Source organism: Lingula anatina, chromosome 9 (genome assembly GCF_051362555.1).
Source record: "Lingula anatina isolate TDL-2025a chromosome 9, LinAna3.0, whole genome shotgun sequence".
Classification (NCBI taxonomy): domain Eukaryota; kingdom Metazoa; phylum Brachiopoda; class Lingulata; order Lingulida; family Lingulidae; genus Lingula; species Lingula anatina.
The window spans coordinates 1,989,798-2,016,604 of record NC_141775.1 but is presented as its reverse complement, the minus strand read 5'-3'; the positions used below and the strand labels follow the sequence as shown (position 1 = coordinate 2,016,604).

At 35.0% G+C, this 26,807-nt stretch overlaps 7 protein-coding genes across 8 annotated transcripts in view; 6 read left to right on the top strand and 1 right to left on the bottom strand.

The window, feature by feature from the left end:
- Nucleotides 1-1,570, bottom strand: part of LOC106168118 (rho guanine nucleotide exchange factor 10) — a 33,072-nt gene extending 31,502 nt beyond the window's left edge. The window contains exon 1 of the mRNA XM_086996415.1: nt 1,422-1,570. The gene's annotated coding sequence lies outside the window, so the exon portion shown is untranslated. The remainder of the gene's footprint in view (nt 1-1,421) is intronic.
- On the top strand, nt 910-3,406 carry LOC147759764 (perlucin-like). The gene is made up of 3 exons (XM_086996431.1): nt 910-1,170; nt 1,480-1,653; nt 2,248-3,406. Exons 1-3 carry the CDS (start codon nt 963-965, stop codon nt 2,460-2,462), a joined length of 597 nt encoding a protein of 198 aa, XP_086852557.1. The 5' UTR covers nt 910-962; the 3' UTR covers nt 2,463-3,406.
- A 2,104-nt stretch (nt 3,407-5,510) lies between these two features.
- Nucleotides 5,511-15,237, top strand: LOC106168125 (perlucin-like). 2 transcript variants are annotated; one of them, XR_015331254.1, is made up of 4 exons: nt 5,511-5,681; nt 6,362-6,535; nt 6,849-7,153; nt 13,772-15,237. XR_015331254.1 is itself a non-coding variant. In XM_013547063.3 (3 exons), the coding sequence occupies exons 1-3, from the start codon at nt 5,591-5,593 to the stop codon at nt 7,064-7,066; spliced, it is 483 nt and encodes a 160-aa protein (XP_013402517.2). In that variant the 5' UTR covers nt 5,511-5,590; the 3' UTR covers nt 7,067-8,652. The 2 variants fall into 2 exon arrangements, 1 of the variants encoding a protein (XP_013402517.2); XM_013547063.3 differs by lacking the exon at nt 13,772-15,237 and having other exon boundaries at nt 6,849-8,652.
- On the top strand, nt 9,259-11,507 carry LOC147759763 (perlucin-like). The gene is made up of 3 exons (XM_086996428.1): nt 9,259-9,624; nt 9,922-10,095; nt 10,593-11,507. The coding sequence occupies exons 1-3, from the start codon at nt 9,327-9,329 to the stop codon at nt 10,799-10,801; spliced, it is 681 nt and encodes a 226-aa protein (XP_086852554.1). The 5' UTR covers nt 9,259-9,326; the 3' UTR covers nt 10,802-11,507.
- LOC106168116 (perlucin-like) lies at nt 12,474-15,237 on the top strand. The gene is made up of 3 exons (XM_086996432.1): nt 12,474-12,635; nt 12,973-13,146; nt 13,470-15,237. Exons 1-3 carry the CDS (start codon nt 12,551-12,553, stop codon nt 13,682-13,684), a joined length of 474 nt encoding a protein of 157 aa, XP_086852558.1. The 5' UTR covers nt 12,474-12,550; the 3' UTR covers nt 13,685-15,237.
- Nucleotides 15,238-15,880: 643 nt separating this feature from the next.
- LOC106177927 (C-type mannose receptor 2) lies at nt 15,881-22,233 on the top strand. Its single transcript, XM_086995554.1, has 5 exons — nt 15,881-16,163; nt 16,468-16,642; nt 16,798-16,917; nt 21,122-21,295; nt 21,727-22,233. Exons 1-5 carry the CDS (start codon nt 15,912-15,914, stop codon nt 21,942-21,944), a joined length of 939 nt encoding a protein of 312 aa, XP_086851680.1. The 5' UTR covers nt 15,881-15,911; the 3' UTR covers nt 21,945-22,233.
- Nucleotides 22,234-23,142: 909 nt separating this feature from the next.
- Nucleotides 23,143-25,795, top strand: LOC147759762 (C-type lectin mosGCTL-1-like). Its single transcript, XM_086996430.1, has 4 exons — nt 23,143-23,515; nt 23,826-23,979; nt 24,133-24,306; nt 24,440-25,795. Exons 1-4 carry the CDS (start codon nt 23,417-23,419, stop codon nt 24,652-24,654), a joined length of 642 nt encoding a protein of 213 aa, XP_086852556.1. The 5' UTR covers nt 23,143-23,416; the 3' UTR covers nt 24,655-25,795.
- Nucleotides 25,796-26,807: the final 1,012 nt, after the last annotated feature.

Below are 26,807 nucleotides of genomic sequence, written 5' to 3'. Positions count from 1 at the left end.
TCTGGGAATGGTCTCTTAATCTCCTTAGGAAAGCAATCACTTGAAGCAGACAGGAGGTAGTTGAGTGTTAGGAAATAATAATAATAATAATAATAATAATAAATCTATTTTCAGTCTAAAATCCAAATGTTCAGTGGAATTAACATAAAAAACAAGTAGGCGGCCTACGAAAACAACAAACTGAAGATAAACAATAACAACGCACCTCATGCAATTTTTATCGATTTGGATGATGATGCATCCACGTACACGGCTCTCATCAACGCACGGTTGTGGTGCTTCTGCGATTTTTTATCACATGGGTCTTAATTAATAAATTGAACGCTGGACATACATGTAGGCTACAGTGGTGGTGCGCTAGTGATTATTTTGTTCCTCCGATAAACGACTGCTTCTTTTAGTAAGGGGGGGAGGGGGGGTGAATATACATGTAGGCCTACGGTACCAGTACCTACATGGGTGCAATTCAATGTTGAATTCTTTATATTGGGATCTACTTTGCACCTTGATTTACGTGTTGTTCGTGTTAGATTATCTTTATCAATGTAGGCCTACATGAATAAATGTGTCACAATATAGTTTTTCATTTCATACAGCATCTCTCGGTTTCTATACAGTCTACTTATATATATTTCACACATTTAAGTTAAAAATACGTTTGCTCATTTTTCTATCAATTAGTTTTAGGATTTCTCAAAAAGGATTTAAAACCATGATTTTTTTCAATTTTTTGTGTAAACCGCATGACAGAAAAAAACACCTTAAGATTTAACATGGGACTGTGTTATTTTTATGAAAAAAGTAACAAGATACCCTTTTTAGATAACAAGCATAAACTAGCGCGAAATGATTGTAAATAATTCAGCGGAGTGCGTCTTATTCACTCGCATTCCCAGCTGTAGCTTAGAAGTGAATACACCCAGTCCGCACAGGTAGGCCTATACGCCTTATACCACACCCTGATGGCAGTGACAAGGTCTGTCCTCTGTTTTGGATTAATTTTGGTCTTCTTCATGTTGCATCTTGGTGGTTTTGGAGACAAGACCACCTCAAGTGAGAGTGCTTATCTCCGCAGCACACTTGAGGCAATGAAAATAAAGCTCGAAAAGATGGACAGCAAACTGGAAAAGGGTTTTGAAGAGGTGCAACGGAAAGTGAATCAACTTACAAGTATGTTACAAATATTGATATTATTTTGAATGGCACTTGACGAAATTCGTCGATTTAAGTTTCACGTCCAACATTTTTTTATATTTAAATCAGAGATAATGCATATATAAACAAAAAATGAATTTCTAAATGGCTCAAAATATATTTCAGTGCCATGAGAGTGCTTTTAATTTATTTTTTTATTTCTTTATTATGTATGTCAATATTATACACTGTTTGCAATTGGTTAGTTAGTAAAATAAAAAACTGACCTGTAAAGCGCTGGAGTCTTATAAGAAAAAAATGTCAATTTGTTTTCGACTTCTTTAGTTTGCCAGTCCCCGTTTGTCATGCTTGATGGCCGATGCTACCTCTTCTCCCAGACAAAGAAATCGTGGTCAGATGCACAAGCCTATTGCAGAAGCAAATATGCCAATTTAGCGACGATAACGTCACGGTGTGAGAACGACATAATTGTTTCCTACGTTCGAAATCATTTTCCTAGTAGGTATATTTTCTAACATGGTTCTCTTTCTGCCATTCGTATACGTGAATCTGCCTATCAAATAATATACAATGACTAATTAATATTGTTTTAAAATACCCTCAACATAAAAATGATACACTTACATGGCTTTATGTCTGTCATTTATGCCTACGTGAATCTACCCATCAACTAAAAGACAATGACTAATTAATATGGTTTTAAAATACCTTCAACATAAAAATGATACCCAAGAATCAGCAAGAACCATATATCCATAAATAAATAGTAACATTTATGGCACGTTTATTCACTTATTTCTTCACCATTTTCTTTATTTATCAACTCGTTATCCATTCACTTTACCGCAGTTTGCACTGCGCCTTTAAACATACTGAAATGTATAACATAACGAAGAAACATATACAGTGTATACCATGTATATAGGGTATCAGGGTCGGTTGTAAACAATAATTCAATCTGAAATTTGATAGTTTGACTAACTTTCGAAAGATACTACTTTGTGAAGTGACTTAAAAAATTGGCAAGCGCTGCATACATGTATAATCAATGAAAGTGATGCAACCCCTCCAATAAGTTTTCTCTTATTTCAGTCAAATTTGACTGGTGGGTGGGTGGTAATGACATGGCACAGGAGGGCAGGTGGGTCTGGGTGGGTACCAACAGCGCTGTGAGGTATACTAACTGGGGTCCAGGACAACCTGATAACAATGGAGGGGAGCACTGCTTGAGTATGTGGCAACACATCACACATAGATGGAATGATGCACCGTGTGGCAATGCACTGAGAATCATATGTGAAAAGTAGCAAAGATGGTCATTTCTCCTGGCCTACCAAGTTGTTGAAGATATCGATTTGGTGAAACTGAAATACACACACTGGACAAAAGAAGTGTCACCCCCTAACTCAGAGTAATAGTAGGCAGATCTTGGGTACTTATAATGCCTGGTCTACTTATAATGTGACTAATGAGTATAAAACCGCTATACCATGGAATTGTATTGTTGGTCTTGTACATGTACAGCAAATGTTATTCCTGTCTTCCTCCAATATGGCAAGATACAGGCAATTATCTAACGGTTATAGGTGCAAGTTATTAACCTGAAGAGGCGGAATATAAGCAATGTCAGAATATCGATACAATTGAATTGTTCAGTCAGAACCGTGCAGAGGGTCTGATCTCGGTATGGAAACACTGGATCAAGAGACAAATTGCCTCTGATGGGTCGTCCAAGAAAAAATACTGGCCGTGAAGACCGACGACTGATTTTGATGTCCAGGTTGTCAAAGTTCGACACTGCTTGTCAGTTGACAACACAGTGGAACAATTTTACACATAAGAATGTGTCTGTAAAAATTACTAGGCGTCGGTTACATGCTCAGAGAGTGTACAGCAGGGTAGCAAGACTGAAACCTCTTATATTGTTACAAAACAGGCAACGTAGAGTAAACTAGGGTCAACAGGATCTGGAACTGGACAGTTCATGACAATTGGTCCTATATATTTTTTTCTGATGAGTGTCGCTTTGGTCTGACATCTGATGACAGACGGGTACTATGCTGGCAAACTGCTGGTAAAGCATTTGAACCACATGCACTGAATTTTCGAACCCGGAGTAGCATATTCATCATGGTGTGGGGCTGCATCAGCATCCATGGCTTGGGCGAATTGATAGTGGTTAATGGAAACGTGAATCACTTGAAATATATCGATGTTTTGGAGTCAGGCTTGCTACAATCTATAACTAACATGTTTGGTGACAGGAATTATCCGTTTGTTCACCAGGATGAGAATGCTCCTTGTCACAGGTCCAGAGCAGATGATGATTGGTTTGACCAACAGGACATTCGCAGGGTGATGTGGTCTGCCCAGAGTCCGGATGCAAACATAATAGAAAATGTGTGGAATGATATGTCAAAACCTTTTACAAATGCCCGTCTAACCAGCAGAGAAACTCTGTTATATTCAGTGTTTCATGCTTGGGCCAGCATAAGCCCTGAACGCAGCAGACAATTATATGAAACCTTGCTTCGTAGACTGGCACCTATTATTAGGTCACATGGCTATGCCACTAAGTACTAATTTTGGACTTGAAACTGCATATTTTGGTAGAATGTATATTTTGTTCTCATTTTGTGATTTTTTGTGAAATTTGATGTTGATAAAATGAAACCAGGAGCATATCATTCCACAGTCATTTATCTCCCCCATAGTATTGGCTCAGTAGGGGTGACACTTCTTTTGTCCAGTGTGTGTATATCATTAAACAGATAACTGGATGTTTTATTGGAGTACATCTAGTTGCATTCTCATCTCGCGTATATGTGGAACTTCTCAATACTGCAAAAGGTCATCTGATTGTTGCCTTTATTATTATTTGGACTTATTTGATATTTCTGTAATTTCTCACTTCTTCCGCTCAAAAATATCAGTGATAATTTGAGTCTTTATTTATCTGTGTAGTATAAAATTCCATACGCTTTATTTGAACTTATTCCATATTTACCTAGGAGCTATAAATAGAGAGACTGTTGATATAACCAGATGAAGCATAAGCGTAGAACAACGCTTTCTTTCAAATGAAATGAGTGATCAGAATTCAGTCACAATCCTCTCGCTAATTTAAATCTTTTATTCACTGATGTCAGATAAAATTACAGTAATCTGTATTTGTTCATGTTTACACGTTATTCAGAAAAATAAAGCTTTTGCGCATGATTACTTGTTGCGTTGCTGACTTAATGAGATAAAACGTTAGAACATAGGCATTTCTATGTATAGACCAAGATAACATTTCGAAGATTGCAAAAAAGGCAAAATTCTAAAATGAAAGACAATTTGACAAGTATGAAACATCGCTATAAAACAAGTTTCTGTGACATTTTTTTTTTTTTTTTTTTTTTTTGTGACCGTGTCTGTGACAAAAGTCTTTTTTATGGATCAGTTAACGATTAAAATGACTGTGCATTCATATACTCCACTATCATAGCTTCACGAATGTTTATTTTCTGTAAAATTGTAATCAGATGTTTGAAAAAAACAAGGTAAATGCTGTACAGGTATATAAGGTTGCATTGTACTGTTGATATCATTGTTCCTGTGCATGCACTTCGTCGTTCCTTCTTGAAACGTCTTTTTTATTATTAATTTTTTATAAAACAGTTAGGGCGGCGGCAAGTGAAAATATGTTATACATGGCCTGTATTTTTTTAAGTACAATTTAAATTCGGCATGCTTCTTGTATGGGACTATTTAGCTCCTTGTGTGCCATATGGAGTTCATATAAGATTATTAATGTTTTCGAAGACAGGCGAATTAGGGTCCTTGTGAAGTATTTCAGTATTTTATTTGATACAACATCTGGTAATTTCTTATGCATACTTTATATAGTTCAGGTAAAATTAGCTTGAACTTAAAAAATGCTTGAATATTTTTTACTTTACAGAACATAATATATTGAACCTTTTTCTCTTTACTTTTAAAGTCATTACCTTTCGGTATAAAATAATCATTTTTATTTTGTATTTAATTGTTAAGTCTACAAAAATTATTTATGGCTATTAGACTCTAAATAAATATGTTATAACTAAAGCAGTATGCCCCTGACGGTCTGTTTTGTTTGATTATTTCTTATTTTCTCTTTGATTACGGCATCAATTAAAAATAAACAGGGTTAAGCATTATAAAGTTGAAATTATAATTTGATGTTTATACCGCACGAAGAAAAAAAAACTTACACCACACGATTCAACCTAAGACCACTACATTTTTATGAAAAAGAAATCAGACACCTTTATTAGATAACAAACAACAACTACCGTGATGCGCCTATAAATAAATGTGCGGAGTGCGTCTTATTCACTCGCATTCACAGCTGTAGCTTGGAAGTTAATAGACGCAGGTCGCACAGATCCACACTTCACATCGTGTAATAATGGCAGTGACAAGGTCTGTCCTCTGTTTTGGACTAATTTTGGTCTTCTTCGTGTTGCAGCGTGGCGTTTTTGGACTCGTAATCTTCCCAGGTGAGCATGCATATTTTCGAAATACACTTCAGATTAGGAAAGCTTGAGCAGATGGACAGCAAACTAGTGAGAGTGAAACTGGTTTGCAACAAATGTAGCAGAAAATAAATGAATCGACAATTGCCGCCAAAACTAATATTGTGTTGCGATGCTTGAACGTTCTTTGTGCGACCTTGGCGATCACTGTGCGTTCTTTGAGCGTCCGACGGCGTCCTGGCCAGTTTCATGGTCGCACAAAGGACGCAGAAAGGACGCCGTCCAGTGTAAAGGGTGTTTAAGCACGCTCTGTTCTCCAGTGGCTCGATTGTCGTCATCGGACCACGTGACCACGTAGCTCATTAACTCCCAGGCCGAGCAAATAGGACGTTTTTTAAAGCCAAAAATTTACAAAATGAGCTTTTAATTTGTGTATTTGGATAAAGATATCGTTAGTTGGGCATGTTTTCTGAAGAATATGTTCCGTTGAGGCCATTCTGACGGTATGAAGCAAATCCTTTAATTACATATCGAAGCTGAGCAATCAAATAATTTGTACAGTAATATTTGTGAAACGCCTTTAACGCGTTACCATTCGAAGTTGCTTTTAACATGAATTTTGGTTCATTAAGTTCTGTTTTCCCACTTTTTTAAAAAGATGCAGCCTAAAAGGAAAAATGTAAGTTTGCGCTGAATTTTTTTAGGATGTCAGGCTCCTTTTGTCCAGCTAAGTGGTCGATGCTACTTCTTCTCCTGTATGCAGAAATCGTGGTCACATGCACAAGCCTATTGCAGGAGCATATCTTCACATTTGGCAAGAATAACTTCTCAGAGTGAGAACAATATGATTGTCTCCTACGTACGGAATTATTTTTCTGGTAGGTATATGTTTTCTTACGTGGTTGTCAGGCTGTCAGGAATTCAAACATTGTCCGCAAAATTTAAAAAGGAACAATTATGATCAAAGAGAAAAACCATACGCCCATACATCAATAGCAACGTTGATTTTATAATTACCCGGTATCTGCTTAACATTTAAAAAGAGTATAATTTAGAAGCAAATATGCAGGTATAAAAAGAGTGATTGTGATAGTAAAATGGAATGAAAATTGATAGTACAATTTATCACTGCGAAGTGTATTAAGGAAAGGTCATATATTGAAATGATAGGTAAGTTTTTCCTTCTTTCAGTCAACTTCAGCTGGTGGGTGGGTGGTAATGACATGGCACAGGAGGGCAGGTGGGTGTGGGTGGATACCAACAGCGTTATGAGTTACACGAACTGGTACCCAGGAGAACCTAGCAACAACGAAGGAATAGAGCACTGCTTGGAATTGCGGTCAGTCATCACACATAGATGGAATGATGCACCGTGTGGCCACGCAAAGAATTTCATATGTGAAAAGTAGCACAGATGGTCATTTCCCTGACCTACCAAGTTGTTGAAGATATCGATATGGTGAAATTGAAATATATCATTAAACAGATAACTGTCGGTTTTCTTGGAGTGCATCTAGTTCATTCTCATCTCTCTTATATGTGGTGTGTGTGCAACTTCTCTATACTGCAAAAGGTCATCTGATTGTTTCCCTTCTTCTTATTATTTGGACTTATTTGATATCTCCTGTAATTTCTCGTTTTTTTAGTATTGGCAGCATTAGTGAACACTAATTTGTGTATTTAAGAAAAATATCATGTCTTTTATTCAATTATATAGTTGTTAACATCATTCAGAAACAGTGCTGATGCTAATTTGATTCTTTTATTTTTAAGTGTCAGATAGGATTTCATAAGTTTTATTTCAACGTATTGGGTATATACACAGGAGTAGTTTATAGAGGAACTGCTAAAATAACTAGATGAGACAAAAGCAAATAATCATGCTTTGCAGTGATAAAACTACAATTACAATTATCTTATTGGTTTCATATTTGTATTTATTGAATTTTTGTGGAGATTTTCCTCACAACTTGTGTTTGCCCATGAATTATTCGGGCAAGTTGAAGCTACCATATAAAGCCAATTGTTGTTTTGATGTTTGAACAAGAAAAAAATCGCTGGCACAGAAAAATTTACGTTCATTTCAAGATAATAGTAATGTGTACCACTGAAAATCAACAAATGAATTAATGCTGATAAGCGTAAAAAGTCATCAAGTGATCAAACCATTCTTTTATTCGAAACATAAAAAAGAAACAAGTAAATATATTGAAACTTGGCAAAGGAAAAGAAACGAAACAAAAAAGAGATCGTTTCGGCATTAACACATTTCTGAAGCATTATCAGAATCCAGAGTCTCACAATTGCAGGGGAAAATACAATTTTTTTCAGCAGACGATCAGAAAAAATGTTAGGGGACTCTGCAAAAGACTTTGGTTCATGACGAGGCATCAAGTAACTTGACGTTGAAGCTTTTTGCATGGATAACTCGTTTGCTAGGTTGTTTTTATTTATTAGTCAGAAAAATAGGAAAAAATTGAAGAAAAATGATGTTGAAAAAAAAATCAATCATATGTCAAGTCTGTAATTTAGTCGTAATTTGGGTATTTTATTCAGAATAAATGTATATGTGTGTTTTATTCAGTTTCCATATAGATATCTGGGGTTATTTGGCTGTTATTTTATTTAGTGTCATTTTTTAATGTAATAATCTTGGGATTCTTTAAGTCAATAACACAGCTGTTCACTTCTTCCGCTCAAAAATATCGGTGATAATTTGATTCTATATTTATCTGTGTAGTATAAAATTCCATACGCTTTATCTGAACTTATTTCATATTTACATAGGAGTTATTAATAGAAAGACTGTTGATATAACCAGATGAAACATAAGCGTAGAACAACGCTTTCTTTCAAATGAAATGAGTGATCAGAATTCAGTCACAACCCTGTTGCTAATTTAAATCTTTTATTCACTGCTGTCAGATAAAATTACAGTAATCTGTATTTGTTTATGTTTACACGTTATTCAGAAAAATAAAGCTTTGGCGCATGATTACTTGTTGCGTTGCTGACATAACGAAATAAAACGTTTGAAACATAGGCATTTCTACGTATAGGCCATGATAACATTTCGAAGATTGCAAAAAAGACAAATTTCTAAAATGAAAAACAATTTAACAAGTATGAAATATGGCTATAAAACACGTTTCTGTGACATATTTTCTTTTTTGTGACTGTTTCTGTGACAAAATTCGTCTTTTGATGCAATGGTTAAAATGACTGTGTTTTCATATACTCCACTATCATCGCTTCATGAATGTTTGTTTTATGTAAAATTATAATCAGATAACTGGAGAACAATATGTAATAACTAAAGCAGTATGTCCTCCACTGTCCGTTTTGTTTTATTACCTCTTATTTTCTTTATTCAATAGGAGTTGATTGTTTTGGAGGATTTTTCAATTAAAAACAAACAGAATTAAGCATTATAAAGTTGAAATTTGAGGTGTATACTGCATGAAGAACATCCAAATCACGATTCAACATGAGACTGTGACATTTCTATGAAAAGAAATCAGACACCCTTTATAGATAACAAACATCAACTAGCATAAAGCAATTGAAAATTAATGAGCGGAGTGCGTCTAATTCACTCGCATTCACAGCTGTGGCTTAGAAGTAAATACACCCCAGTCCACATAGGTATACGCCTCATACCATACTCTAATGGCAGTGACAAGGTCTGTCCTCTGTTTTGGATTAATTTTGGTATTCTTCGTGCTGCAGCGTGGCGTTTTTGGACATGGGACCACCTCGAATGATATTCTCCAAAACACCCTTGATATAATGAAATTAAAGCTGGGGTCCATGGAACTCAAGTTGGAGAAGGTTGGCGACAAACTTGAGAGGAACGACAACAAACTGTTGAAGAAGGTTGGCGACAAACTTGAGAAGATCGACAGCAAACTGGAGACAGTTAAACAGGGTTTGCAACAAATGCAGCAGAGAATGAATGAATCGAGAGGTATGTTTCTTATATCCATGGTGTTAAATTGTAAGGCAAAGGTTCACATACAAATCTTTGATGAGGTCTTGTGAAATGCATTTATCGTCATAAAAGAATAATTTTCACATGCCTTATGATTTATTTAATGATCGGATGAAGTTGCTTTTAACTTGATCTACATGTAAATAATTTTAAAAATGTACACTGTTTGGCCATCTAGTACGTAAAGCAAAACTAGCTACGCCCTCTTTTAAAATATATGTATTTAGATGGGTTTAAGAGGAGAAAACATCAGTTAGCTTTGAACTTCTTCAGGATGCCAGGCTCCGTTTGTCCCGCTTGATGGCCGATGCTACCTCTTCTCCCAGACGAAGAAATCGTGGTCAGATGCACAGGCTTATTGCATAAGCAAATATGCCAATTTAGCGACGATAACGTCCCGGTTTGAGAACGACATAATTGTTTCCTACGTTCGAAATCATTTTTCTAGTAGGTATATTTTCTTACATGGTTCTCTGTCTGTCATTTATGTCTACGTGAATCTACCCATCAACTAATAGACAATGACTAATTAATATGGTTTAAAAATGCCTTCAGCTTAAAAATGATACACAAGAATGAGTAAGAACCATATATCCATAGTATAGTAACGTTAATGGTAATAGATTGTTATTCACCTATTTCTTCATCTTTTCCATTATTTATTAATTAACTCGTTTATCCGTTCACTTTACCGTAAGTTTATTTCACAGTTTGCGTTGCACCTTTCAACATACTGAAATGTATAACATAATGAAGAAACATATACAGTGCATACAGGGTATCAGGATCAGTTGTATGCAATAAATCAATCTGAAATTTGATAGTATGACTAACTTTCAAAAGATATTGCTTTGTGAAGTGACTTTAAAAAACTGGCAAGCGCTGCATACATGTATAATCAATGAAAGTGATCCAACCCTCAAATTAGTTTTTTCTTCTTTCAGCCCGCGGCAACTGGTGGGTGGGTGGCAATGACATGGCACAGGAGGGCAAGTGGGTGTGGGTGGGTACCAACAAGGTTATGAGTTACACTAACTGGGGTCCAGGACAACCTAGTGGAAGGGAGCACTGCTTGTGTTTATGGTCAGACTTTACACATAAATGGAATGATGCACCGTGTAGCTACACATTGAACATCATATGTGAAAAGTAGCAGAGGTGGTCATTTCCCTGACCTACCAAGTTGTTGAAGATATCGATTTGGTGAAACTTAAATATATCATTAAACAGCTAACTGGAGGTTTTATTGGAGTACATCTAGTTGCATTCTCATCTCGCTTATGTGTGGAACTTCTCAATACTGCAAAAGGTCATCTGATTGTTGCCTTTATTATTATTTGGACTTATTTGATATTTCTGCAATTTCTCACTTCTTCCGCTCAAAAATATCAGTGATAATTTGATTCTTTATTTATCTGTGTAGTATAAAATTCCATACGTTTTATTTGAACTTATTTCATATTTACCTAGGAGCTATTAATAGAGAGACTGTTGATATAGCCAGATGAAACATAAGCGTAGAACAACGCTTTCTTTCAAATGAAATGAGTGATCAGAATTCGGTCACAATCCTCTTGCTAATTTAAAACTTTTATTTACCGATGTCAGATAAAATTACAGTAGCTTTAATCTGTCTTTGTTCATGCTTACACGTTATTCAGAGAAATAAAGCTTTTGCGCATGATTACTTGTTGCGTTGCTGACATAACGAAATAAAACGTTAGAACATAGGCATTTCTATGTATAGGCCATGATAACATTTCGAAGATTGCAAAAAGGGCAAAATTCTAAAATGAAAGACAGTTTGACAAGTATGAAACATCGCTATAAAACAAGTTTCTGTGACATGTTTTCTTTTCTTTTTTGTGACTGTTTCTGTGACAAAAGTCTTATTTTTATGGATCAGTTAACGATTAAAATGACTGTGCATTCATATGCTCCACTATCATCGTTTCACGAATGTTTATTTTCTGTAAAATTGTAATCAGATGTTTGAAAAAAAAAAAACAAGGTAAACGCTGTACAGGTATATAAGGTTGCATTGTACTGGTAATATCATCGCTCATGTGCATACACTTTGTCGTTCCTTCTTGAAACGTCTTTTTTATTATTTATTTTCCATAGAACAGTTAGGGCGGCGGCGAGTGAAAATGTGTAATACATGGCCTTTATTTTTATAAGTACAATTTAAATTCGGTATGCTTCTTGTATGGGACTATTTTAATTGCTCTTTGTTAGCCATATGGTGTTCATATTAGATTATTAATTACTTCGAAGACAGACGAATTAATGTTTTTGTGCATTTCAGTATTTTATTTCATACAACATCTGGTAATTTTTTATACATACTTCATATAGTTCAGGTAAATTAAGCTTTAATTTAAAAAATGCTTGAATATTTTTTACTTTACAGAACATAATATATTGGACATTTTTCGCTTTACTTTTAAAGTCATTACTTTTCGATATAAAATAATCCTTTTCTTTTTGTATTTTAATTGTTAAGTCTACAAAAATTATTTATGGCTATAAGACTCTTAATAAATATGTTATAACTAAAGCAGTATGCCCCTGACGGTCTGTTTTGTTTGATAATTTCTTATTTTCTCTTTAATTACGGCATTAATTAAAAATAAACAGGGTTAAGCATTATAAAGTTGAAATTATAATTTGAAGTTTATACCGCATGAAGAAAAAAAAACTTACACCACACATTCAACCTAAGACCATTACATTTTTATGAAAAAGAAATCAGACACCCTTATTAGATAACAAACAACAACTACCGTGATACGACTATAAATTATTGTGTGGAGTGTGTCTTATTCACTCGCATTCACAACTGTAGCTTGGAAGTTAATAGACGCAGCTCGCACGGATCCACACTTCACACCGTGTAATTATGGCAATGACAAGATCTGTCCTCTGTTTTGGACTGATTTTTGCCATCTTCGTGCTGCAGCGTGGCGTTTTTGGACACTGTCCAGGTGAGCATGCTTATCTTCGTAATGCACTTTCAGAGATAATGTAAACTTCTAAGGATGGAAATCAAACCGACCGGGGTTTTTAACAAATGCAGCGGAAAATAAATGAATTTAAAAGATTGCCACTATAGCTTATATTTTGTTATTTTTAAATTAAAATTACATATCAAAGCTTAGTATTCAAATAATTTGCACGGTAATTTATGTGAAATGCCTTTAATGCGTTACCATGCGAAGTTGTTTTTAACTTTAATTTTGTTTCATAAAGTTCTGTTTTCCAACTTTTAAAAAAGATGAAGCCTAATAGGAAAATATGTCACTTTGCGCTGAATTTCTTTAGGATGTCAGGCACCTTTTGTGCAGCTTGGTGGTCGATGCTACTTCTTCTCCTATATGCAGAAATCATGGTCACACGCACAAGCCTATTGCAGGAGCAAATCTTCACATTTGGCAAGAATAACTTCCCAGCATGAGAATTACATGATTGTCTCCTACGTACGAACTTATTTTCCTGGTAGGTATATGTTTACTTACGTGGTTGTCAGGCTGTCAGGGATTCACAAATTGTTCGTAAGATGTAATTAGGACCAATAATGATCAAGGAGAAAAGGCGTGTGCCTATAAATCAATAGCAACGTTTATATCAATCATATAATTACCCGGTATCTGTTTAACACTAAAAAACAGTATAATTTAGAAGCAAATATACAGATCTAAAAAGAGTGACTTTGATTGTAAAATGGAGTGAAAATTGGTAGTACAATTTATCATTGCGAAGTGTTTTAAGAAAAGGGATGAAATGATGGGATCCTTCAGATTATCTTTTCCTTCTTTCAGCCCACCTCAGCTGGTGGGTGGGTGGTAATGACATGGCACAGGAGGGCAGGTGGGTGTGGGTGGATACCAACAGCGTTATGAGGTATACTAACTGGGGTCCAGGAGAACCTAACAACGACGGAGGGGAGCACTGCTTGGATTTGTGGGCACACATTCAGCATAGATGGAATGATGGACCGTGTGGCCACGCAATCAATTTCATATGTGAAAAGTAGCAAAGGTGGTCATTTCCCTGAACTACCAAATTGTTGAAGATATCGATTTCGTAAAATTGAAATGTATCATTAAACAGATAACTGGAGGTTTTATTGGGGTACACCTGGTTGCATTGTCGTCTAGCACATCCAATATATAAGCTTCTCCTTACTGCAAAATGTCATCTGATTGTTTCCTTTATTATTATAATTATTATTTGGACTTATTTGATATTTTCTGTAATTTCTCGTTGTGTTAGTACTGGCTGCATGAGTGAATGCTATTTTGTGTATTCAAGAAAAATATTTCATGTCTTTTATTCAATTATATAGTTGTTAACATCATTTAGAAATAGTGCTGTTGCTAATTTGATTCTTTAATTTTTCAGTGTCAGATAAGATTTCATAAGTTTTGTTTCAACGTATTGTGTACCTATACAGGAGTAGTTCATAGAGAAACTGCTAAAAGAACTAAACGAGACAAAAGAAAACAACCATGCTTTGCAGTGATAGAAGTTCAATTACAATTCTCTTATTGGTTTCATATTTGTATTTATTGAATCTTTGCAGAGATTTTCCTCACGACTTGTGTTTACACGTGAGTTATTCGGGCAAGTTGAAGCTACCACATAAAGCCAATTGTTGTTTTAATGATTCAACAAGATAAAGTCGGTGGCACAGAAACTAATTTACTTTCAATTCAAGATAATATGAATGTGTACCACTGAAAATCAACAAATGTGATTAAAAAGTCAAAAAGTCATCTTCCAAACATAAAAAAGGAAAAAAGTAAATATATTGAAACTTGCCAATGGAAAAGAGACAAAACAAAAAAAGTGATCATTTAAGCATTTTCACAGTTTTGAAGCATCCTGAGAAACCAGTTTTACAACTGCAGGGGGAAAAACAATTTCTTTCGGCAGACGATTAGAAAAAAAGGGGACTCTGGTTCATGACAATGACGATGCATCAAGTAACTTGGTGTGGAAGCTTTTTTGCATGGATAACTCGTTTGTTAGGTTGTTTTTATTTATTAGTCAGAAAAATGGGAAAAAATCGAAGAAAAATGATGTTGAAAAACAAAAATCAATTATATGTCAAGTCTGTAATTTAGTCTTATTTTGGGTATTTTATTCAGAATACATGTATATGTGTGTTTTATTCAGTTTCAATATAGATTTCTGGGGTAATTTGGCTGTTATTTTATTTAGTGTCATTTTTTAAGGTAATAATCTTGGGATTCTTTAAGTCAATAACACAGCTGTTCACTTCTTCCGCTCAAAAATATCGGTGATACATGTAATTTGATTCTATAGTTATCTGTGTAGTATAAAATTCCATACGCTTTATCTGAACTTATTTCATATTTACATAGGAGTTATTAATTGAAAGACTGTTGATATAACCAGATGAAACATAAGCGTAGAACGACGCTTTCTTTCAAATGAAATGAGTGATCAAAATTGCTAATTTGAATCTTTTATTTACCGATGTCAGATAAAATTACAGTAGCTTTAATCTGTCTTTTTATGTTTACGCGGTATTCAGAGAAATAAAAGCTTTTGCCACGATTAGTTGTTGCGTTGCAGACATAATGAGATAAAACGTTAGAACATAGGTATTTCTATGTATAGGCCAAGATAACATTTCGAAGATTGCAAAAAAAAAAAGACAAATTTCTAAAATGAAAAACAATTTGACAAGTATGAAATATGGCTATAAAACACGTTTCTGTGACATATTTTCTTTTTTGTGACTGTTTCTGTGACAAAATTCGTCTTTTGATGCAATGGTTAAAATGACTGTGCATTCATATACTCCACTATCATCGCTTCATGAAGGTTTATTTTCTGTAAAATTATAATCAGATATCTGAAAAAACAATATGTAATAACTAAAGCAGTATGTCCTCGACTGTCTGTTTTTTTTATAACCTCTTATTTTCTCTATTCAATAGGAGTTGATTGTTTTTGAGGACTTTTCAATTAAAAACAAACAGAATTAAGCTTTATAAAGTTGAAATTTGAGGTGTATACTGCATGAAGAACATCCACATCACGATTCAACATGAGACTGAATCATTTTTATGAAAAGAAATCAGACACCCTTTATAGATAACAAACATCAACTAGCATAAAGCAATTGAAAATGAATGAGCGGAGTGCGTGTGATTCACTCGCATTCCCAGCTGTAGCTTAGAAGTGAATACATCCAGTTCACACAGGTCTACGCCTTATACCCTACCATAATGGCAGTGACAAGGTCTGTCCTCGGTTTTGGATTAATTTTAGTCTTCTTCGACCTGCAGCGTGGCGTTTTTGGACACGGGACCACCTCGACTGATATTCTCCAAAACACCCTTGATATTGTAAAATTGAAGCTGGGGTCCATGGAACTCAAGTTGGAGAAGGTTGGCGACAAACTTGAGAAGATGGACAGCAAGCTAGAGACAGTCAAACAGGGTTTGCAACAAGTGCAGCAGAGAATGAATGAATTGAGAAGTACAGGTATGTTTCTTATATTCATGGTGTTTAATTGTTAGTCAAAGGTTCACATTCAAATCATTGATGAGGTTTTGTGAAATGCATTTACCGTGATACAAAAATGTTTTTCACATGGCTTAAGATTTATTTAATTTCTGATTAAGTTGCTTTTAACTTGACCTAGATAATTTTTAAAAATGTACACTGTTTGGTCATCTACCAAGTAAAGCAAAACTAGCTACATGTACGTCCTGTATTAATACTACGTTATTTGTATTAAGATGGGTTTAAAGGAGAAAACATTTGCTTTGAACTTTTTAGGGATGTCAGGCTCCATTTGTCAGGCTTGATCACGGATGCTACCTCTTCTCCAATTTTACTAAATCGTGGTCAGATGCACAAGCCTACTGCAGGAGCAAATATGCCAATTTGGCAACAATAACATCCCAGCATGAGAACAATATGATTGTCTCGTACGTACGGAGTAAATTTCCTGGTAGGTATAATTTTCAGACGTTACTGCCTTATATAATACTGTTCTCGTCAATATGCCCAGGCAGTGATTAATTTTGATGTTAAAACTTGGTTTTGAGAATTGTTTGCAAGTTGGTATAATCAACAAAATAAAATTTTCCTTTTCTCTTCTTTCAGTCAGTTTCAGTTGGTGGGTGGGTGTTAATGACATGGCACAGGAGGGCAGGTGGGTGTGGGTGGGCACTAAAAGCGTTAAGACGTATACTAACTGGTATCCAAGACAACCTGATGACTCCGGTGGAAGGGAAGACTGCTTGCATTTGTGGCAGAATTACGCACACAGATGGAATGATGAATGGTGTGGTTTTGCAAAGAATTTCATTTGTGAACAGTAATGAAAACAGCTGAATCTTTGAACAAACTGGAAATTCATGATGGTTCTCATAAACTAAGTGTCTATTTATTTATTAATTTATTTATTTATTTATTTATTTTAAGAATAAAATTAGACTTTTTACGGAGAGATGATCAAGGATCTTCTTGGCAATGTTACACTTAACATCACAGACTCATAATAATCAAAGAATGCTAAGTTTGTATGAATAGCCTTCTACAGAAACCCAACTTCGTGATATTGGTCTGTAATTGGTCGTTAGGCCCACTTAATTTTTTTTCTTATCATTATCATACTAGCATTATAGGCCCCCTACCCATGGTGAAATTTGTTTAAACGGATAACTGGAGGTTTTCTAGATTTTAGGGTGCATCTGTCTAAATTCTAATCTCGTTAATGTTTGAAACGTATAGTCCATATATACTGTACAAGATCATTAGATTGTTTCCTTTATTATTATTTTGAGACTTTTAAAACTTTTTATATCTTATTTCATTTCTCGTTTTTATTTTTTTTTAATTTTTTTTTTTTTTTTGGTTTTGTTTTTTGTATGGGTGAATTGTACTTTAAATTTTAGGCAAGTAATGCTTCCTCTCTTTATTTTGATTATATAGTTATTTACTTTTTTCAACAACAGTGGTGCGCTTATTTTTTTATTTATCTATGTTGGAAAAAAATGCAAGATATATTTCATGGTATTTTGTGTTTGCACAGGAGTTAATTATAGTAGAGCTAGTGATACAGGTGTATAAGAAGCTGAACCATAAGAACAGAGCCTTCATTTGATTTCTGTCAAATTATATTCAGTTACCAAAATTCGATTGCAAATATCCTGCATTTTTTATTCATCAGTTCCGTATAGAATACACGTGAGTCATTCAGAAAAAGAAAAGCCCACACATTCAGTTAATAGTTAGGATGCATGGTGCTTTTTCTGTTATAACTTATGCTGCATTAAATCTAAGCTGAAATATATAATTATAGAGGATTAGGCGTATGTGCAGGGTTCGTCTTTCGATGTTCAAATATCTATTTTATTTGGAGCATCAAATCATTAATTAGGAAACTAATTTGGTGGTGTTTCAGGTATTTTATTCAGATTATATGAACATTTTGATTATTTGTTCTACATATTTCTGGAATTGTGGTGTTCAATAGTTTTTTGAAATAATCAAATTATTATCCTGCCCTGTTTCGCATATACACAGGAATTATTAACATGCTTTCTCTCAAAAGTGATTGGTCCTCAAAACTTGGTGACAGTCGCTGCTAGCTTAATTCTTCTATATAATAATTAAATTTGCCGATACAATTATACAATAGCTCTTGTTTACACGTGAGTTATTCAGACAAATAAAAAGCTACCGCAAATAGTTAAAATAGTTGAGTTGTTGACTTAACGAGATAAAGAGAAGCATTTCTCCTCACAGTTCAAGATAATACATATATGATATTGATGTGCCATTTAATATTACAATAAACAAAGTGAGGTGGTTCTGAAAAGTAAATGAACACACGAAGCGATCCAGCCAATCCCCCCCCCCCCCCAAAAAAAAAAATGATAATAAATAAATTCAATCTATGTAAAGCTTTAAAATTGCCAAAAGGGAAAGAAGACCACCTCGTGAAAGGAAAGACATTTCGACAACTATACAACATCGACATAAACCAGTTTCTGCAACCGGTTTTTATTTTGATAAAACTTTCTCTACCGAAATATATATTCAGCGCTATAGATGTTTGTAAGAGATCCGATTTTAATTTAAAAAAATATTAATTAAAACTTAATAATATATTTTTTTAGAGTCCAAAACCATGCAGCGATGGGAGTTGCGCATATGAATGCATCATCATTCTACCCATTTAATTGTTAAGTCTACAAAACAGATCTTTTATCGATTTTAGACTCTAAATAAATATTCTTTTAATAAAACAATCTGTCTCCGACGGTCCGTTTTATTTGGTTATTTCTTATTTTCTCTATCAATTACGGCATCGTTTTTTTTTCATGACTTTTCAATTAAAAACAAAACAAACAGGATTAAGCATTATTAAGTTTTAATATAAGGCGTATACCGTATGAAGAAAAACATCCACCTAGCGATTCAACATGAGACCGTGACATTTATTATGAAAAAGAAATCAGATACAAGCATCACCTAGCGCGATGTTATTGTTTTAAATTATAAAGCGGAGTGCGTCTTATTCACTCGCATTCACAACTCTGGCTTGGAAGTAAATAGTGGCGGCTAGATCCACTCCTCACTCCAGGTAATTATGGCAGTGACAAGGTCTGTCCTCTGTTTTGCATTATTTGTGGTCTTCTTCGTGCTGCAACGTGGCATTTTTGGACACAGAACCACCGCAGGTGAGCAATCTTATCTCCGTAATGCACTTGAGACAATGTAAGCTTGCGAAGAGACTGGAGAGAGTTGACTGGGGTTTGCAGCAAATGTTGCAGAAAATAAATCAATTGACAATTGTAATTACATATCAAAGCTGAGCAATCAAATACACACACTGGACAAAAGAAGTGTCACCCCTACTGAACCAATACTATGGTGGAGATAAATGACTGTGGAATGATATGCTGCTGGTATCATTTTATTAACATCAAATTTCACAAAAAATCACAAAATGAGAGCAAAATATACATTCTACCAAAATATGCAGTTTCAAGTCCAAAATTATACTTAGTGGCATAGCCACGTGACCTAATAATAGGTGCCAGTCTACGAAGGAAGGTTTCATATAATTGTCTAATGCGTTCAGGGCTTATGCTGGCCCAAGCATGAAACACTGAATATAACAGAGTTTCTCTGCTGGTTAGACGGGCATTTGTAAAAAGTTTTGACATATCATTCCACACATTTTCTATTATGTTTGCATCTGGACTCTGGGCAGGCCACATCACCCTGCGAATGTCCTGTTGGTCAAACCAATCATCAGCTGCTCTGGGCCTGTGACAAGGAGCATTGTCATCCTGGTGAACAAATGGATAATTCCTGTCACCAAACATGTTAGTAATAGATGGGAGCAAGCCTGACTCCAAAACATCGATATATTTCTAGTGATTCATGTTTCCATTAACCACTATCAATTCGCCCAAGCCATGGATGCTGATGCAGCCCCACACCGTGATGAATATGCTGCTCCGGGTTCGAAAATTTAGTGCATGTGGTTCAAATGCTTTACCAGCAATTTGCCAGCATAGTACCCGTCTGTCATCAGAGGTCGGACCAAAGCGACACTCATCAGAGAAAATATATAGGACCAATTGTCATGAACTGTCCAGTTCCAGATCCTGTTGACCCTAGTTTACTCTACGTTGCCTGTTTTGTAACAATATAAGAGGTTTCAGTCTTGCTACCCTGCTGTACACTCTCTGAGCATGTAACCGACGCCTAGCAATTTTCACAGACACATTCTTATGTGTGAAATTGTTCCAGTGTTTTGTCAACTGACAAGCAGTGTCGAACTTTGACAACCTGGACATCAAAATCAGTCGTCGGTCTTCACGGCCAGTATTTTTTCTTGGACGACTCATCAGAGGCAATTTGTCTCTTGATCCAGTGTTTCTATACCGAGACCAGACCCTCTGCACGGTTCTGACTGAACAGTTCGATTGTATCGATATTCTGACATTGTTTATATTCCGCCTCTTCGGGTTAATAACTTGCACCTATAACCGTTAGATAATAGCCTGTATCTTGCCATATTGGAGGAAGACAGTAATAACATTTGCTGTACATGTACAAGACCAACAATACAATTCCATGGTGTAGCGGTTTTATACTCATTAGTCACATTATAAGTAGACCAGGCATTATAAGTACCCAAGGTCTGCCTACTTTTATTACTCTGAGTTAGGGGGTGACACTTCTTTTGTCCAGTGTGTGTAATTCGTAAACTACGTAAAATGCATTTAACGCGTTACCATATGAAGTTGCATTTAACTTTTGTAATATCATACAATGTTAAGCATGTACTAGTAGGTTAAGTAAGTTGACTCTTTAATTAAATTAACTTGTTAAGCTTTGTCCAATTGCCTGTATTAAGATGTTGTCTTATCGGGAAAAAATGTCACTTTGCGTTGAATTTCTTTAGGATGTCATGCTCCGTTTGCACTGTTGGGAGGTCGCTGCTACCTGTTCTCCTACATGAAGAAATCTTGGTCATATGCACAAGCCTACTGCAGGAGCAAATCTTCACATTTGGCAACAGTATCTTCCCGGCGTGAAAATGACATTATTGTCTCCTACGTACGAAATTATTTTCCTGGTAGGTATGTTTTCTTACGTGGTTGTCAGACCGTCAGAAATTTGGAAATTGCTTGCAGGATATAATGAGGACCAATAATTATCAAAGAAAATCAACGGCCTAGGCCTACGTTCCACAAGCAACGTTTATCGCAATCGTATATTTTTTCATTCGCCCATTTATTTATTTATCAAATTATACACCTATTCATCTATTTAACCGTTAGCTTGATTTCTGGACATCGACTGAACCACCAGTAACCGGTATCTGTTTCAGCTCTTTAAAACTGTATAACTTGAAGCAAATATGTAGATATAATAAAAAGAGTGATTGTGAACAATAATGGAATCTGAATCTAATAGTACAACTAACTATTGCTTTGCAAAGTGTATTGGGGAAAGGTCATATGTTGCAATGATGGAACCCCTTAAATTAGTTTTTTCTTCTTTCAGCCAACTTCAACTGGTGGCTGGGTGGCAATGACATGGCACAGGAGGGCAGGTGGGTGTGGGTGGATACCAACAAAGTTATGTGGTATACCAACTGGATACCCACTCAACCTGACAACTACAATGGAGGAGAAGACTGCTTACATATGTATTATGATTTGAATCACAAATGGAATGACAATTCATGCAGCATTGCAATGAATTTCATATGTGAAAAGTAGCAAAGGGACTGCTTATACGAGACATAAGAACTGAACCATGATTTGCAGTGATGAATCTTCAATAACAATTATCTGATTGGTTTCTTAATGTATTTATTGGCGCCGGATAATTTTTTGCAGAAAGTGTCGGCATAGCTGGTGTTTACTATAATTGAGTTGTTCAGGCAAATAAAATCTACCACAACGTTAGTTGTTGCCTTGATGATACGAGAAAAATAAATGGCACAGTAACATATTTATGTTCAGTTCAAGATAATATATTAAGAATGTGTGCCAACGAAATAAAATAGCTCTGAAATTGAAGAAAGGCATCAAATAAGGGAAATAGGGACATTTATTAATGATAGCCATTGGAAAAGAAGAAAAACTGGTGAATTCTTTTTGGCTTTTTGGCATATTTGAAACATCTCTTGGTTTGGGTGATTTCCCTTTTATTTCCTGATTGCCTACTAAAAGGTATCGCATTACCCCCTGAAATTATAAGCAATTACAGTGATTATAATGCATTCTTCTGTTGCACCTGTTCGTTCTCTCTGTGAATTTGTAATCAGACTTCTTAAAACTACAAAGTAACAAATTGCTATGCATTGTTGCACTGCATTGGTTATCACTTTAATTTGTTAGTTCTTCAATGAATGGTTTCATTTTGGCGGGGAGGGGGGTCTTTTACAATACCTACGTTTTAATGAGCACAATGTAACAGTAGAATTCTTTAAGGAAGTACATGAATCTTACAATTTTTGCTTCTCGTGCTGTCCATATAATTGATTTCTTTCAAGAGGGATAACTTAATATTTCCCACATGTTACAGTATTAAATTTCTACGACATCTCGCAGTTCCTAAATCAAGTATATTCACAAATACTTTATAGTTTCAAAAGTGCTGATTCGAAATAAGTGTGACGGGGTGTAAAAAAGGTTTCTCTCATAATAGATAAATAAACACAACACAACCGTAAATCATATCTTTTAAAAAGTCGACTAAATGTACTTCATTTATCTGAAAATAGAACAATCATAAAATTGGCACCACTGATGTTATAATGTTTGATATTTTAGACTACGTGTCGTGTATACGCAACGTCATCAACTAATCTGTAAGACCAGCAACATGTTTAAAAACATTGTTTACACGTATAGTAATACAGGTCTGGATGACTCATTTATATCCAATGCGACTATGTAGTTGTTTATGTACAATTCATTCCAATTAAACACAGATTTAACACTGTAAAAAACTGATGCGTTGATGAAACCATCCAGCACCCGATTCTCCGCAAGACCGTCATATTCTTATGAAGACAGAAATCGGAGCCATTTTATAGATAACAAACAAAAGCCAACGGGATAGAATTATAAATCATAAAGCGGAGTGCGGTTTATTCAACCCTTGAATTCAATCATATTCACAGCAGTCGGTTGGACGTTAATACACCCAGTTCACACAGGTCCTCATCTCATACTCTATCATAATGCCAGTGCAAAGTTCTGTCCTCTGCTTTGGACTTTTTGTGGCTTTCTTGGCGTTTCAACACGAAGCCCATGGGAATGGCACCTCTACTAATGAAAAGGTATTTATGCCCGTGTTTGAGTGTTTTGTTGAAGGTTTTATTTAATAACTGAACAATCTATATGTATATAATGCACACTGGATACCTGGGTGCATGGTAGGCCTATATCTGAGAACGTTTTAGTGGCAAGGTATTTCATTTAAATATATGTTCTCAGCACCATTATTCATTATGCGTATTTATCATATATCACGTCGCAGTTTATACAAAAAAGTATTTCGTGTATCTCCATTCAAGTTTTCAACTTTAAACAATCTACACATAGCTCGTACGTTTGTTTGTTTGTTTATTTGTTTGTTTGTTTTTTCAGGTCTTTTCTTTGGAGAGGCGAGGCGTTAGCCCCCTTAATGATAAGCCTAAACGTTCTGATAACATCAAAAGCACCCTGGAGATAATGGCAATAGAGCTGGGGATATTAATTCGAAATATGCAACAAATGCAGCTGAAAATTAATCATTTGACACGTATGTTACTGTTGTTCAAATCATTTGATAATAGATCGAAAGTCTCCAATTTTTGTAATGTGTTAAATGAAACCAGTTTTTACAATATCAGCTGTGTAAAGAAGAGGTTCAACAAGACATAATGTCCATTTGTGTTTAATATTGCATCTGTAGGATGTCAGTCCCCGTTTGTCCTGCTTGGTGACCGATGCTACCTCTTCTCCTATGTGAAGAAATCGTGGTCAGATGCACAAGCCTATTGCCGAAACAAATCTTCAAATTTGGCATCAATATCTTCCCAGAGTGAGAACAATATGGTTGTCTCCTACGTGAAAAATAATTTACAATGTAGGCACATTTTGTATCTATGCATTTGTTGTTTCAATTTATTGTTTAAGAAATGTCTAATTGCATTGCTATTTTAGAGAAAAGGAATTTAACCTTTTCATTAAAATAACAAATCTTACGCCATATTTTCTAGTTGACTTTTCTTGGTGGATTGGTGGTAACGATGGGGCGAAAGAGGGCACGTGGGTTTGGGTGGAGGACAACAGACGGGTTTCCTATTTTAACTGGGCTCCAAATGAACCCAATAATAAGGATAACGAAGACTGCATGGAAATGTTTTTTGTTCAAAAACTCCAATGGAACGACAATCAGTGTCACCTGGCGCTTCATTTTATCTGCGAAAAGTGAATGTAAAATTGACCATTCCAGAAAAAAATAACAGATGGTTGTTATAATTCCTTCTTCTTCTTTTTCTACTTCATGTGTCTCTTTCTATATCTGAGATAGGAAGTATTTAAAGAGGAGAATAGTGTGGGGGAAATATGGACATGAACCTTCTGGCACCACCACTATCCTTGTTTTGACCATCAGTACTATTATGTGGTTATTTTGCTCTCTCTACACATATACCCCAAACGGAATATATATATATATATATATATAATGTAGAATTTGAAAGTTTCCTTAAGATAAATCTTAACATACGTCTTATGGTCATCTTATGTCTATGTTATTTGAATTATGCAGCTCCTTAGAATAGAGAAACCTAATTTGGTGGTTTTGTGTTTTTATTTAGACTAACTGAATATTTTGTTCATTATTTTAGAGATTGCCCAAATATTATGGATGAATAGTGCAGAAAAGATGAGAAAATAACACAGTTGTTTACATCTTGAATTTACAGCATTACTGCTAATTTGATTCTTTTATCTATGTTGAACAAAAGTTCATAGTTTGTATTCCATTGTAGTCTGTATTTACACTGGAGTTATCAATTGGAGGACTGCTCATATAACAAGACGGAGGATTAGAACCTAACCTCTATGCCTTCTGTCAAGTAAAATACATTGATCAAAATATGGTTATTAAAATACTTTCTAATGAGCTATCTGACGGTTTCCGGGTCTCCTTTATTATGTCAATACATGTATGAAAGTCATTTACATAACATCTGGTGATTTTAAATATTTAATTTTAGGTATTTTATTCAGACCGATAAAATGTTTCATCAATTTTTTTCATTTTCTATGCCTTGGTGCTATTGGTGTTATTAGTCTTTTATGATTTAAACACATATCCAGATGTTTTATTCAGTTTATGAAATAATTCATCACATATCTCATTTTGAATTGCTGATGATATCGGCGCACCATAGTATTTCCTGTTATTTCTAGGTCTGGAACAAAGATGTTAACATCTTCCAATTATCATTCTGCAGCTGGTAATTTGATTCTTTTATTTACTGCAATCTGCGTGGGTTTAAATTTAGTTACATTTTGTGTTTACTCAGGTGTTATTCAGAGAAATAAAATGTATTGATTGGAAAAGTTGACAGTTGGGTTGTTGATTTGACAAGAGGAAACGTAAATAAACTTTTGCACACCTTCCTTTTGAAATAAAAGTAGCGATCAAATATCAATTTGATTTCATACGTGGTAGAGCAAAGAAGTTTTGAAATTAACTGTTTATTGTACGCGTTAAAAAAAATCCCCAAAATCATAGGGCTCATTCCCAATAATACTATGGTTCTACGTAGATAGATCCAACTCTGCAGGGAATTAGGAGATTACCACCCCTATTCTTGTTTCCAACGTATAATCACCAGCTTTCTTTCTTTTTTTTTCTTTTTTGTTTGCATTCTACTTAACGCTAAGGAGAAACGTGTTAATTATGTTTATCTGATTGTATTCATAAAGACTCCGAGGAGTTGAATCGACCTACGTGAGTAGGAATGAGTCCTATGACTTTGGGATTTTTTTGTGTACACATCTGCCAAAGGTATAAATATTTCCAAATTCGGTGCGTTCGTTTCGATGACGAATAAATGAACAGATGGATAAAAAAGGAATAAGGACCAGGAGATGTTTCCCATTGAAAAAGAAGAAAAAATAATGACATTTCAGGTCATCTTACTGTACCTGAGGAACTGAAACTTTATAAATTCGAGAAGCGCGACTAAATTAACTTTCACATTTACTTTTATATTTAAAATATTAAATTAATTATTGATTGATTGGTTTATTTGTTCGACGTGATTTTTCATGCCGTAATGCTGCCATGATGTACAGGATTCAGAAAAAAGTCTATATGTAAACTGTTCTTCAATCATGCTTCTGTGACGTCATATAAACCTAGTCGCGCCAAATAGCCATACAACAATAGTACGGGCAGTGTTACTCCGCAAGTATTCAGCGTTGATGACGTAACGTTACCAAACACTGACGTCATAGACACCCCTGCAAATTTGTTGATCAGCAGCAAGCAAGACATTGAAATTTTGGTGAGTATTTTATTTAGTTTTTGTATAACGATTTTAAAGCAAGAAACTAACAAATATATTT